Source organism: Zalophus californianus, chromosome 2 (assembly GCF_009762305.2).
Source record: "Zalophus californianus isolate mZalCal1 chromosome 2, mZalCal1.pri.v2, whole genome shotgun sequence".
NCBI lineage: Eukaryota > Metazoa > Chordata > Mammalia > Carnivora > Otariidae > Zalophus > Zalophus californianus.
The window spans coordinates 175,488,362-175,503,653 of NC_045596.1; the positions used below are offsets into that span (position 1 = coordinate 175,488,362).

The following is a 15,292-nucleotide window of genomic DNA, read 5'->3' on the forward strand; positions in this document are numbered from 1 at the left end:
TTGGTGTGTCTTCAAAGATGAGAAATGGCCAGTCAGGTACATCACTGTAATACTCTGCGCTCAGTAGATGGACTCTACCAGCCAAGAGATGGCCTGTTCTTTTCTTGCTTCTAGGCAGTGTCTCTTGTATTTCTTGTCCACACTCCGAAGAAAAGCTTCTCCTTAAATGTTCTTCTCTACGCTTCACTTCCTTAAAACCTTGTAAAGTTTAACAGGTATTTACTGATTACATAGCATACGCCCAACACTGTTCTATGTGTAGGGGGATACAGCAATAAACAAAACAAAGTTCCTCCCTTGTAGAGCTCACATTGTAGCAGGGGACAGACAATAAACTAATTGAAAAATACAGAAGAGGTGGTGATAGGTACTATGAAAAAAAAAAGATAAAGAAATAGCATAAGGAAGTGGTTGGGAGGAGGAATCTTCCTGCTCTTTGAGAACCTGCCTCCCTTCCTCATGCTCACGTCCTCGCTCGCCCTCCCCAGCTGGCTGGTTATCTGTCCACAACTGGAAAATGAGATTTTTCATTAACTTAGTGAAGAAAATATGACAATCAGATGACTGGAAAGGCAAATAATGCAGTATGTAAACTAAACGAAATGAGAACTTCTGAAAGCAATGTTTTCCGTACATTCTTAATAGAACACCAGAATGTGTTTTGGTTTCTATAGCGCACTTCCCTTTATCAGAAAGCCAACTTTTATGCAGCTTCTGGCTGGTGCTTTTGTTTGTTCTTTACTCACCCAGGCCTTCCTGAGCCATATAAAAAGATCAAAGAGAGCCTGGTTGAGGCGTCTCTTACAGGAAGGCACCAGTTGAGGACTCTAGAAAGAACAGTGTCTTTGTTCCAGTTCACAATGGATTGGCTTCAGGGGTTCTTCCTCCATCCTGTATCACTTTATCAAGGGGCTGCTTTTCCTTTTGCACTTCTGTTTAATTATCTCTGCGTCCTGGATTCATTTTCCACCCATGCCAGGTAGGTTTAAGGGCTCATTTTGCTCTTACATCTATGAATACCATAGTAGGTCAAAAAGCATGGATCGGCCTGTAGACATGAAGATTAAATAATTAATTATACGGTTGTTTTTAAGTGATTATCACTACCACTGATTATTGATTGGTCATGAGTATCTCTAATAGAGTGAAATGCGACTGGAAATTGACATCATGACTCCATTGACTCAAAGTTTCCCATTAAATGGGAAAAGAATAAAAATAAAGTCTGGGGAGAGATAGCTGTTGAGATGGTACAGGAATTCCCCAGATATATCTGTACCCCCACCATATGTCCTACATGTTCTTGAACAGTCCTAATTTCATGGAATTTTATCATTTTCAATAAAATTAAATTTTGTTAAATATATAACTGATTTTTTAAATGCCTTGTATCGTTTCTCAGAGAAATGGAATTAAGTCAAAACAAATTATGTTAGATTAGCTATATCTCAATCTAGGGTTTAAAAATTATTGTCCCTAGAGATTTGACAACTTGATTGAAATTTTAGATTTAGCTAATAGATTCTATACACGAGAGACAGTCCTTGTTTTTTGTTTTAAAGATTTATTTTATTGAGGCGCCTGGGTGGCTCAGTTGTTAAGCATCTGCCTTCGGCTCAGGTCATGATCTCAGGGTCCTGGGATCGAGCCTTGCATCGGGCTCCCGGCTCTGCGGGAAGCCTGCTTCTCCGTCTCCCTCTCCCCCTGCTTGTGTTCCCTCTCGCTGTGTCTCTCTCTGTCAAATAAATAAATAAAATCTTTAAAAAAAATTTTATCTTACTTTATTTTAGAGAGAGAGAGAGAGAGAGAGAGAGAGCAGGGGGGAGGGGCAGAGGGAGAAGGAGAGAGAAAAACAAGCTGACTCTGTGCTGAGCTCAGAGCCTGACACGGGGCTTGATCTCAAAACCCTGGGATCAGACCTGAGCCGAAACCAAGAGTCCAACGCTTAACCAAGTGAGCCACCCAGGCCCCCTGAGACAGTCCCTGTTTTTAAAGAAGTTTGTGGAATATCCTTTTGTAAAATGAAAATCCGTTGCCAGAAGTCTACCTCCTAATGATTCACTTATTTTAGAAATTAAGATTTTTATACATTGATTTTTAAGTAAAATCCAGCTGTATCTAATTATCAGTTAGAATTTCTGAGTTTGACTGAACTGTGGTATGTTATTACACGTTCACAACTGGTTGATGGCCCTTACCTTCATTTAGGAGATAGGGGCAATGGGGGGGGGGGGCATGGTAAAAAAGTTTCCTAATGAGAAAGAATCACAAATAATAAAGCAAAACAAGTGCAAAAACAAAGGTTAATTCCCATTGTGGTAAGATTGTTGGCTTTGGAGACAGCCTGGTGGGTCCTGGGTCCCTCCCTTCCTGAGTTGTCCTTGTGTATGTGAATAAATTTTCTCCAAGTTAATCCATGAAATGGAAATAATACTGCCTATCTCGTGGGGTTATTTTAAGGATTACATAAAGATATTTCTTATACAGGGATTATTAGCACAATGCCTAGAATAAAATAAGCACTCAATGTATCATGTAACCTGCATTGTACATATGTAGACATTTTAATGTTGACAAAGCCTTAGGGCAGTTGCCACTTTAGGCTTCACAGTGTAAGGAATACCCGTTCCTCTCATTTTTCCATGGCAAGGAAGTAAAGTCTTGGGCCACAGTGTTAATTGGGGTGGGTTAGCTCAAAGAGAAGCACAGGAATGGCCCAGGCCTGTGTGATAGAGCTTCTCACACTGGAGCACCTACCAGTTGCTCCCAAGAAAGACTTTCTCACCCATGTGTGTGTGTGTCACTGTGCCACAGAGCCAGGATATGTACCCTCTGATGGTCAAGAAAACATAGGCCGCTTTGACTCTATTTTCCTATCCCTGACTAGTCAGTACCTATTTTCACACCTCTCCATTCAGATTTATTAATTTGGCACCAATGAAAACAAACAGGGGCACCCGGCTGACTCCTTTGGGAAGGCATGTGACTCTGGATCGTGGGGCCATGAGTTCAAGTGGAAAGAAGAACTGAGTCCTTATCATGTGAAATTTCCCAGGTCTCTGCACATCCTCAGGGCATCTGCCGGCTTCCAAGGGAGGTAGTTTACACAAACCACTGATGTGGGTCTCTAACAACATGGAAAAAACCACCAACTCATAAGATCTGAAAGTGCAGTCGAGAGGATTAAGAGCATATAAAGGTTTTCTAATTGAGTTTTCAAACACTTAGAGAGACGGAATCCCCTTTCCCACTGTCTCTGGAATGGTTCAGGGCAGTGCAACCCAGTGAAAAGGAGAGGCTCATCTCGATGAGGCAATGTCTAGAGAGCTCTCCTAGATCCTCGACACTCGGTTTACAACACTTTTCATTCAGGCAGTAAGCCACTAGATTTTTAAGATGTCCCCACCAGGAAACCTCTAGAGCTATCACCCACAGGATTGTCAGAGGTGTTGTTCCCACTTGAGTGGTGGACATCAAAGACAGGTTCCCAGGATCACTAAGGTAGGAATCAAAATTCATCTCCTGAGGGGTCCCTGGGTGGCTCAGTGGGTCAAGTGTCTGCTTTCGGCTTAGGTCATGATCCCGGGGTCCTGGGATCGAGCCCAGCATCGGGCTCCCTGCTCAGCGGGGATTCTGCTTCTCCCTTTGCCCTTGCTCCACCCCTCCTACTCATGCTCTCTCTCTGTGTGTCAAATAAATAAATAAGATCTTTTTTAAAAAGTTGTCTCCTGAGATAGTCGTTTTCAAATGGACTCTGGCTTTTTCTCCCTCGGGTTCTTTCCTTCAGAAAAACAAAAGGAAGACTTTGGGGTGATAACAGTATGGCTTCTTCAGGCGGTATGTGGGGTTCACCTCCATTGGATTATCCAGAATGACATCTGAAGTGAATATTTTGTCACACCAGTTCGGTCTCACACTTGTCCTTTCTCTTTTAGGTACCTCTTTCTCCTGGCTGGAGGGGGGGCCCTGGCCTTGGCTGCCATGGGTTCCTTCGCTGTGCTTGTCCTCACCCCCGCTCTGTGGGCCGCGGTTCTGATTGCCTGGCTTGGCCCACGGGATGTCCACAGGTGGGCTTTCTTCTTTCAGATGAGCTGGCAGACGCTGTGTCACCTGGGGCTGCACTATACGGAATACTATCTGCAAGAACGTGCTTCCACGAGGTAAAGCAGCCTATTCACTTGGCTGTACTAACCCAGCCAAGGCTTTGCTTGCACCATGGTGGAAGTGAGTTTGAATCCGAATTCTTGCACATTGGAGCTGTGTGACCTTAAGCAACTCATTTAACCTCTCAGCCTCAGTTTCCTAAAAAAAAAAAAAAAACCAGTGTGTGCGTATGTGTATATGTATATGTGTGTGTATAAGAATAACCAGTCTTATGAGACTCTTAAGTTTGAGATAATTAACATAATGTAATTATATGACTATAAATACCATGTGTTGCCCATGTCACACAGTGCCTGGCACTTTGCTGTATTTATCATTGTACTTGAAAAGGGCATTGAACCAGGAGTCCCAGGGCCCACGGATGAGGTCCCAGAAGTGACTAAGCACAGTTTGCTCAACTCAGAGTGGGTGGTTTAGACACACAGCCAGTATCCTCTCCTCCCCTTCAGCAGGACTGGGAAGGTAAAAATCCACTGTAAACCTTCTCTGCCTTCCTATGGAAGGTGCTATGCAAGGGTTTTGCTTTCATTGAGACTCAGCTGTTCCCTCCTCCCAGAAGAAGGGTAGTGACCCAGTCTAGGAAACAGAATCAGGCACTAATTACAGTCTAGAGAAGTGTTTTCATGAGGCAGTGAGATCACCCAGATTAGGGGAGAACAGGTATCTCTGCAATCTTGAGGCCTGTGGTCCCTGGCTTCCTCCATTACCACAATTGGTGTGGGTCTGTGGTCACTCAGAGAACAGGGGCTGTGACCTGTCAAGGCGGGTCCCCTCTGATTCTAGTTTGCCATTGGTTCACTTATTCTGCCATCCCTGCCACACCCAGAATCCTTTTCTTTATCCTCACTGTGTTCACCCAAGGCTTTAGGGTTTGCTTCTTGGAAGAAGAGGCAAGAGGGCAGGTGGTAGGGGGTGGGGAGTACTGACTGGGGTGTGGTGAATTAGGATTTCATTAAGAAGCTGGGACTTGATAGGGGCTGGAGGAGCAAGCTGAACAGGATCTGGTGAATGGGAAGAAGACTGAGCCAGAGCTGAAATGGGAAGATGTATTAGTTTGCTCTGACGGTCATAACAAAGTACCGAAGATGAGGTGGCTCACACAACAGATATTTACTTCCTCTGGAGGCTGGAAGTTCAAGATCAAGGTGTTGGCAGGTTCAGCTTCTTCCGAGGCCTCTCTCCTTGGCTGTAGTTGGTTGTCTTTCCCTGTGTCCTCACCTGGTCTTCCCTATGTGTGTGTCTGTGTCCTAATCTCTTCTTATAAGGACGACAGTCATATTGGATTAGGGTTCACCCCAGTGACCTCATTTTAACTTAATCACCCTATCTCCAAATACAGTCACATTCTGAGGTACTGGGGGTTAGGGCTTCAATGTATGAAACTGGGGGGAAACACAATCAGCCCGCAACAGCAGGTGTACGAACAGGGGTTGGTGGTATTCGGAGGCTACTTGGCTCACTGTTTGGTTAAGTCACGTGAGGAGGTCAGTTATCCTTAAATCCTCAGACTCACAGAAACTGTGGGCATGTGGGAAACACTGCCATTTTCTCTCCATAGGACAGCGTTCCTGATTGTAGAGAACATCATATAATTTTCATCAATCTTCTCCATAATAACCTTGCCAGCAGGATCTCTTCTACCTTGTGACACTGAAGCAGAAGCAGTTCAGGTGATTGGTTAAGAACACACCTCAAATTGCTAATGACTCAGTGCACACCCTGAACCCCAAGCTTGACTCACCGTTCCTGAGCACAGATCCCAAAGCCTACAGAATCTTACTGACAGGGACCGGTTCATATTTAAAATCTTCGCCTTCCTATAGTCTCTTCAGTACTAAATTTTTGTTCCTTCCATGGCAAATTTCTCCCAGGTCCCTGATTCTAATAGAAGCTGTTCTTAGAAATATCCTAACAATATTTCCCCCACAATATTTGACATTCTTTTAGTTGCCTAATGATTCATTTCCCCATTTACCTTTTGATCCTGCCCAGAGTAGCCTGTGGTGTGAATTAATCCAAGAGTCTTTGTGGGGGCAGGACATTAGTCTCCATCGTTCAGAGTGGCTGTTCGCTGTGGGGTCATGTGTGAGGGACTGGAATGGGATGAAATAAATATGGAGCATTTTCACATTTTAAATAAATCTCTTTCAGGTTCTGCATCACTCTTTCTTCCCTCATGCTCTTGACCCAGAGGGTCACATCCCTCTCTCTGGACATTTGTGAGGGAAAAGTGAAGGCAGCATCAAGAGGCATCAGGGAAAGGAGCTCGTTGTCTGACCATCTATGTAAGGCACTGCCCTATTTCAGCTACTTGCTCTTTTTTCCTGCTCTCCTAGGAGGCCCCCTATGTTCCTTCCAGAAATTTCAGGCTCGTGTTCAAAGGTCCAGCAATTTGTGTCCCAGGCACTCTGTCTGGGCTCTGAGCTGGAGAGGTCTGCAGATCCTGGGCCTCGAGTGCCTAAAGGTGGTCTTGGGGAAGGTGGTGAGTGCAGGAGCAGGTTTGACTGACTGCGGGCAACTCCAGTGCATCCGTGTCATGTGGTCCACAGCCGGGCTCTTCAAACTCACCTACTACTCCTGCTGGATCCTGGATGACGCCCTCCTCCATGCCGCGGGCTTTGGGCCGGGGTTTGGTCAGAGCCCTGGTGAGGAGGGATACATTCCTGATGCAGACATCTGGACCCTGGAAACAACCCACAGGATTTCCCTGTTCACGAGAAAGTGGAACCAAAGCACAGCACGGTGGCTCAGACGCCTCGTATTCCAGCACGGCAGGGCCTGGCCCCTGCTGCAGACGTTCGCCTTCTCGGCCTGGTGGCATGGACTCCATCCAGGACAGGTGTTTGGTTTCCTCTGCTGGGCTCTGATGGTGGAAGCTGATTACCTGATTCACACCTTTGCCCGCTCGTTTATCAGATCCTGGCCGATGCAACTGCTCTATAGGACCCTTACCTGGGCCCACACCCAGCTCATCATTGCTTATATAATGCTGGCCGTGGAGGCCAGGAGCCTCTCCTCTCTCTGGTTGCTGTGTAATTCTTACAACAGTGTCTTCCCCCTGGTGTATTGTATTTTGCTTTTTCTGTTAGGAAAGAGAAAGCATACATTTAACTGATATCTTTCCCCAGCCTTCATCTTATACATCCATGAAATAGAGGTTAGAAAATGCCAGATGGTGTGTTGATGATGGCTATGCTTGAACTTTTCCATACTAGAAGTTGTTTTTTTCAAGTATTGGATGTATATATCTGATGTCTGCCCATAGAAATTTGTGTATCTACTTTCACAAACTATTATACTCGTATTGAAGATTCAAAAAAAAAAAAAAGACAAAGACAAAGACATGGTTTCTTCCCTTAGGGCTTATAGTTTAGGTGGAAGCAAAGTAAGGTGATAGGTAAAAGCATAAGGTACTGCCAACCAAATGGCAAATGGTAAACACATGGACATCCAAACACTGAGTCTCCAACATGTCCACTTCATCCTGGACTGCGAGTTTAGCAAGACAAAAACAACAAAAACAAAAACCTAAACCAGGGGCACCGTGGCTGGCTCACTCGGGAGAGCATGTAACTCTTGATCCTGGGGTCATGAATTCTAGCCCCATGTTGGGTGTAGAAATGACTTAAAAAAAACTGTCTAGGGGCGCCTGGGTGGTTCAGTCATTAAGTGTCTGCCTTCAGCTCAGGTCATAATCCCGGGGTCCTGGGATTGAGCCCCGCATTGGGCTCCCTGCTCAGCAGGAAGCCTGCTTCTCCCTCTCCCACTCCCCCTGCTTGTGTTCCCTCTCTCGCTGTGTCTCTGTCAAATAAATAAAATCTTAAAAAAAAAACACCTTTAAATCAGATTATTGTATTGGTTTCCTACACGAACTACAGACTCATCCTCATCTACAGGTAATTTGAAAATTTTGGTCTCAAAATGGAAAAGCTGCTATTATCTCCAAAAATGTTGTTAAACTGAAGATCTGGCTGACTGGTGATAACCACTTACATAATAGTTAAGCACAAAACCGACCCATGTCACACACAGAGGCCAAAAACAAGAAGTAAACCCTATTTTAGTATGATATTGAGGGCCTGGTTCCCTTTTCTTGGCATAGCCTAAATAACTCTGTTTCTTCCTCTGTGAGGGCCCCAAGAGAAAGCTGTGAAGACCGCTGAGTGGTAGCAAAGCTATGTCATCTCATGGTCACTGTCACAGCGCCTCTGCCCACCTCCCAGCTGGTCACATAATTACAGTTTCTCTCCCTCTCTCTCTCTCTTTTTCAAGATTTTATTTATTTGACAGAGAGAGAACACAAGCAGCAGGGGTGGGAGAGGGAGAAGCAGGCTCCCCGCCGAGCAGGGAGCCCAATGCGGGGCTCGATCCCAGGACCCTGGGATCATGACCTGAGCCGAAGGCAGAAGCTCAACCGACTGAGCCACCCAGGTGCCCCATAATTAGAGGTTTTCTTTAAATTAACTTTAGCTCAGCTTACTTTTAAAACTTACCCTCTTTCTAAGCAATGGCATTGCTGAAAATTGAGTTTAGTGGGTTAACTATATTTCACTATCACACTCACTAAAAGAAACACATACAAAATGTTTCTTTGTGTCCCGCTTAAAATCATCCGCTTACCCCATCTATCCCACTGCAGGAAGCATGGGAGGAGCATCAAATCTTCCAAAACCAGCCATCTGCATTCTTTTCAAAATATAAAATTGCAAGTGGGCTTCTAATCTTTTAAAAGTTGACAAAGATAATACTAAGAAGTGATGGATCACTTAGAAAGTTATGTCAATATCACTCACTGACACGAAGGCAAACAAACAGCTCAATCTTCACACACAGAACATACCACAGCAAGCAGTGAGGGCCTTGAATAGGCGGCATGAATTTGTAGTGGCCTTAACTGGCCTGATTCTGGACTTTCTCTCTCCACACTCAATAGCCCAGAGGAGACAATGTGGACAAACGGGGCTTTCCAGGGTTGGGGATAGTCAAGGGGAAACAGCTAATAGCCAAGGGGGTGGTAAAGTACTCTAAGACCATTACAAGCAAGTCACTGAAAGGACCATCCTTAGAATCCAAACCAGAAGGGCAGGTGGGATGGCGGTGGTGGTGTTATGGGAGGAAAGATAACAATCATCACAGCATTATTGATCATAAAAAAGATGGTCAGCATTAGGAGAATGGTTAAGCAAATTACAATGGACTGTGATAGAGCTATTAAAAATCAATGCTTGGGGGCACCTGCATGGCTCAGTCATTTAAGCATCTGAATTCGGCTCAGGTCATGATCTCAGGGTCCTGGGATGGAGCCTCGCCTTGGGCTCCACACTCAGCGGGGAGTCTGCTTCTCCTTCTGCCCCTCCTCCCACTCAATGCTCTCTCTCTCTCTAATAAATAAGATCTTTAAAAAAAAATCAGTACTTGTTTAGAGGCACTTCTGAGAAGCTAGCCACGTGGCTGTATGTGTTCTGTTTATGAAAATCCTTCAAACACTTAGGTGTTAATTCTCCTAATGCTGACCATTTTTTATGATAAAAAATGCTGTGATGATTATATGATTAACTTATATACAAGTTTCTGTATGTATATTACACTTCTGTAATTTTCTTACATGAATGCTTTTAATGGTAGGAAAAGGCTTATGATAGATTGTTCAATTTTAAAAGAAGTTGGGTGGTGCCTGGATGGCTCAGTTGGTTAAGTGTCCAACTCTTGATTTTGGCTCGGGTCATGTTCTCAGAGTTGTGAGACTGAGAGCCCTGTGTCGGGCTCCACACTGGGCATGGAGCCTGCTTAAGATTCTCTCCCTTTGCCTCTGCTCCTAGCCCCCTCCCTTTATAAAAAAAATTAATAAAAAGTAGTTGGTTAATAAAATCAAACAAAGTGCAATTTGGTCTCTAAATCTATCTCCCCATTGATGGCCAGGGGTAATTTCTGCTCCTCTGACTGGTTAAAACCAGGACATGTACTTCCATCCCTTTCTATTTGCATCTATAAAAGTGTTCCATTTATACTGGACAGTATAAAGAACATGTGATTTGAAAGAATTAATCTAAGGAAAAAAGTCACAGCCGGAGATGTAGACCCAAGAGCCAAATGTCTGCACAGAGAAGATCCCAGATCCAAGAGCAGAGAACAGAGAATGTATCTTCTTTCAATCCTCATTTCCTTTGTTAGGACTTAATTTTTGAGTTCCTGACTCCTGCCCCCACTGCTTCCTCAACAATTGCCAACTTTAGTTTCGCTTTCGTTCAGTTACTGATTGTCACTCCCCAGACCCTGCCCATTGACACATTCCCTTTGACACATGATGGATAGCACCTGCTTATTCACCTTTTCTTTTTTTTGAGGGAGAGAGTGCACGTGCGCATGCACCATGCGTGGTGGGGGAGGGGCAGAGGGAGAGGAAGAGAGAGAATCTTAAGCGGGCTCCACACCCAGGACGGAGCCCGACAGGAGCACAATCTCATGACCCTGAGATCATGACCTGAGCCAAAATCAAGAGTCCGATGCTTAACCAACTGAGCCACCCAGGCACCCCTTGCCATCCTACCTTTTATCAGCCAAATTACTCTGAAGAATTTGGTAGGAGCCTTTACAGACACCCCCATGAGACCTCATCCAGTTGTTGGAAAGTATCATTGTGTGAGATTCTGTTGATTAAGAAAGCCCTAAAAATGGGATAAGCCATGATAACTGAAAAGCTCGGAATGCCGGCAAAACTTAATTAGATTATTTAACATAAAGCTACAAAATTTGCCTCAAGAGGACTCAGGAACTGTAGATGCCATCATTTGTCAATTGAAATGCAATTGCCTAGGAAGTGTTCCATGAAAACTTCAGTCCACCTTTCAATCTATTATTTTGAGTAAGGTAGGCTCACAGGGCACCCCCTGGTGCACATGCAGCCACTCACCTATGTTGGCCTCCTTATGAATCTGTTGGTAGCTGCCATGACCAATAGGCAGCCAGTGGCTCTCAATGGGTAACTCAGATTTAGCGATCCATCCCAATTGTTAAACTTCTCCAAAGGAGACTATCCAATCTTGTTTTTTTTCTATCCATGCAGTTTTTTTTTTTTCTGTCCATGTAGTTTTTATAAAGCAAACCATAGGGAGACTTCACTGACAAACGTCCACCCAATTAATTCATCAATCCTTGATTCATCAATTCCATGAGAACATGGAAAAGGAGGCCCAGATGGAGAGTTTTGAGGAGTTTGTCCTGGCATACATTCGTAGATATTTCAAACCAGAAAAGTACCAAGAGAGCCAAGTTCTATCTCTGCCCAAAGGATGCTACTCACTTGACTGATCTCTTGCATCAGTGAACTCTCTCTCAGGTCACCTGAGATGCTCTGGCAGCCAGCCTGCCAAGCCTGGGCAAAGGGGAAGGGATCAAACAATGAGAAGCAGGTTGATGGTGAAGCAGGTTCAGTAGGTGTGAGAGAACAGATTTGACCACTGTATTCATACAAGCACTATGGAGACCAACAGATTACGAGCATTACAGTGACAAATTGCTATGAAAGAATAAAGCAATCACTAGTAACAATCCTGATTAAAAGGCCAAGTATTAGACTGTAGATTCATGTCACTTCCAACAGGTTCTTCTCTACATGTTTTAACATAGCAGATGGTGCAGGAAGCTTGGCTCCCTGTAATTCCAGGGTTCAGCACTGAGAGGTGGAGGGTTAATAGTTATATTTTATGTGAACCTTGTCAACTACACCTATTTTCAAAACAATAAAAATGTGCAAAAAATTGAACAGACATCTCACAAAAAAACCAAGTACTTCACTCTTTGGCTATTATAAATAATGCTATTATGAACATTGGTGTTCAATTTTTTGTGTAGATCTAAGTTTTCAATTCTCTTAGGTATATATGTATGAGCAGAATTGCTGGGTCATATGGTAACTATGTTTAACTTTTTGAGTAACTGTCAAACTGTTTTCCACATCAGCTGTACATTTTACATTCTCACTCCAATGTATGAGGATTCCAGTTTCTCCACATTCTTGTCAACACTTGTTATATCTGCCTTTTTCATTCTAGCCATTCTAGTGGGTTTGAAATAGTTTCTCATTGTGTTTTTTTTTTTAAAGATTTTATTTATTTGAGAGAGAGAGTGGGAGGAGGGTCAGAGGGAGAGAATCTTCAAGCAGACTCCCTGTTGAGCAGGGAGCCCGATGTGGGGCTCCAACCCACTACCCATGAGATCATGACTTGAACCAAAACCAAGAGCTGGACGCTCAACTGACTCAGCCACCCAGGCACCCTTCTCATTGTGGGTTTGATTTGCATTTCCCTAATGACTAACAGTGTTGAGCACCTTTTCATATGATTGTTAGCATTTGTATCTTTTTTTTAGAGAAATGTCTATTCAGATGCTTTTGCCCATTTTAAAATTGGGTTATTTGGGTCTTTCTGCTGTTGAGTTGTTAAGAGTTATTTAAATATTTTGGATACTTGATCCTTATCAGATATATAACTTGCAAATATTTTCTTCCATTCTGTGGGTTATAGTTTCACTTTCTTGATGGTGTCCTTTGAAGCACAAAAGCTTTTAATTTTGATGAGCACAATTTGTATTTTTCCCTTGGTTGTTTGTTGCTTGTCGTATCTATGAAACCATTGCCTAGTCCAAGGTCATGAAGATTTACACTTATGTAAATCTTAAACTTTTATAGTTTAGCTCTAACATTTAGGTCTATGATATATTTTGATTTAACTTTTGAAGATAGAGTGAGGTAGGGGTCCAATTTCATTCCTTTGCGTGTGTTTATCCAGTTGTCTCAGCACCCTTGCTAAAAAGACTACTCTTTCCCCTTTGAATTGTCTTGGCCCCTAAAGTTGTTTTTTTTTTTTTTTAATAAGAACCAAAAAAGGGCACCTGGGTCGCTCAGTTGGTTGAGCGTCTGTCTTCGGCTCAGGTCATCACATACCTTAATCCAGAGGTCAGAAAGTTTCCAATAACACCCACAAGTCAGGAAACCACTGCCAAAGTCACAAATTCCTTGCATCTGCTTAAAAGCAGTGGAATGCAGTCTTGTCAACCCTTGAGAAAACTCACATCTGCTTAAGCCTGCATACCACTGTTGGCAGAGGAAGAACATCTTTCGCTCTCTTCAGGTTTCCCAAAGCATGGTGAGTGTATTTTCTTAGCAAAATATAGATTAAACACAGGACCCTGGAGGCAAGGGGATCTGGAAAATAGAGTTTCAAGACCCCTGTAATAGGTGGTGGTGGGAATGAATGCTGGTTGTCACTGAACAATAAATATACAGCTTATCAACCAGTCATGGACAAATACTGCATGATTCCACTTTTTTTTTAAATATTTTACTTATTTATTTGAGAGAAAGAGAGAGAGAGAGAGAGAGAGAGAGAGAGAGAGAGAGAGAGACAGCGCACTAGCAGGGGGAGAGGCAGAGGGAGAAGCAGGCTCCCGCTGAGCAGGGAGCCCAACGTGGGGCTCAATCCCAGGACCCTGGGATTGTGACCTGACCCGAAGGCAGACACTTAACTGACTGAGCCACCAGGCACCCCTGCATGATTCCACTTATATCAAATTCACAGAGACAGAAAGCAGAATGGTGATTGCCAGTGGCTAGAAAAGAGGGGGAAATGAGGAGTTGCTACTGAATGGGTATAGAGTTTCAGTTACTCAAGATGAAAAAGTTCTAGCAGTTGCTATACAACAATGTGCATATAGCTAACAATACTATACTGCACACTTAAAATTCATGAAGACAGTAAATCTCATGTGTTTTTTTTTTACATCTATCTTATAGAAAAATCATTCAAAGTGTTATTTTGCCCTTTTTATGTCCTACAACCAAAATAATATCACATAACCCCTGTTACAGTCTTATGATATTTCTCATTCTTCTATTTTTTCCCAAATGTCTGGGGAGATCTGGATCCACCCTATTTTTTTTTTATTTGTCATGGAATGGGCATCAACTAAGAGATTTACCCTCACTTAGAATCTGCTTCAAAGGGGTGAACTATTTGAACCCTTTTTATAACCTTGCCTGGGACAAAAACAATTGGTTATAATGACAATTATTTATAATTTTATAATTTCATTTGAAATGGCTTCATATGCAACATTAAAAGTAAGTTGGCATAATTGCCTCAAGAAATTGCAAGTAGTACATATTTGCAACAATGCAAAGTTTAATTTTCTGAAAAAGGTGCACACATATCTTACTTATAAAAAACAATTAACTGTGATCACTTTTTAAGACTGCTTTTGTTGTGGTAAAATATAACGTAAAGGTTACTATTTTCACCATTTTTAAGTGTACACTTCAGTGGTATTAAGAACATTCACATAGTGGTGGAATCATCACCACCATCCACCTCCAGAATGTTTCCATCATTCTAAATGAAAACCCTGTACTCACTAGATAGCAACTCCCTATTTCCCAACCCCCCAGTTCCTTGTAACCACTGTTCTATCTTTTGTCTCTGTGGTACTTCATATAGTATTTGCCATTTGTGTCTGGCTTATTTTGCTGAGCATAATGTCATCAAGCTTCATCCATGCTGTAGCATGCATTAGAAGTTCGTCCTTCTTTAAAGTTGAACACTTGGGTTGTTTCCACCTTTAGGCTACTGTGAACGGTGATACCATGAACATTGGTGTAAAAAAAAAATATCTGTTTTGAGTTCCTCCTTTCAGTTCTTTTGGTCATATACCTAGCAGTGAATTTCTGGATCACATGGTAATTCTACATTTAATGTTTTGAGGAACTACCATACCATTTTCCACAGTGGCTGTACCATTTCACATTCCCACCAACAGTGCACAAGCATTCCAATTTCTTCACATCCTTGTCAACACTTGTTTTTTTCTGGTGTTGTTTAAATATAATAGTCATTCTGGGGGGTGCCTGGCTGGCTCAGTGGGTAGAGCATGCAAATCTTAATCTCAGGGTCATGAGTTCAAGCCCCACGTTGGGCATGGAGCCTACTTAAAAAAAAAAGGATATATATATGTCATTCTACCAGGTGTGAGGTGGTATTTCATTGTGTTTTTTCTAAAGAGTTTATTTTTAAGTAATCTCTACACTCAACGTGGGGCTCAAACCCACAACCCAGAGACAAGAGCTGCATGCTCCATC

At 43.0% G+C, this 15,292-nt stretch overlaps 1 protein-coding gene across 3 annotated transcripts in view; it reads left to right on the top strand.

The window, feature by feature from the left end:
• MBOAT4 (membrane bound O-acyltransferase domain containing 4) overlaps positions 1-7,849 on the top strand; it is an 11,513-nt gene extending 3,664 nt beyond the window's left edge. The window contains exons 1-3 of one of the 3 annotated variants that reach the window (XM_027597505.1): positions 825-979; positions 3,936-4,160; positions 6,316-7,849. In XM_027597505.1, the coding sequence (XP_027453306.1) occupies positions 861-979; positions 3,936-4,160; positions 6,316-7,279 (1,308 nt within the window). In that variant the 5' untranslated portion in view covers positions 825-860 and the 3' untranslated portion in view covers positions 7,280-7,849. Of the gene's footprint in view, positions 1-824; positions 980-3,935; positions 4,161-6,315 lie in introns of those variants that run through there. The other 2 variants (XM_027597504.2, XM_027597502.2) reach the window with 2 other exon arrangements.
• The last annotated feature ends 7,443 nt before the right edge of the window (positions 7,850-15,292 follow it).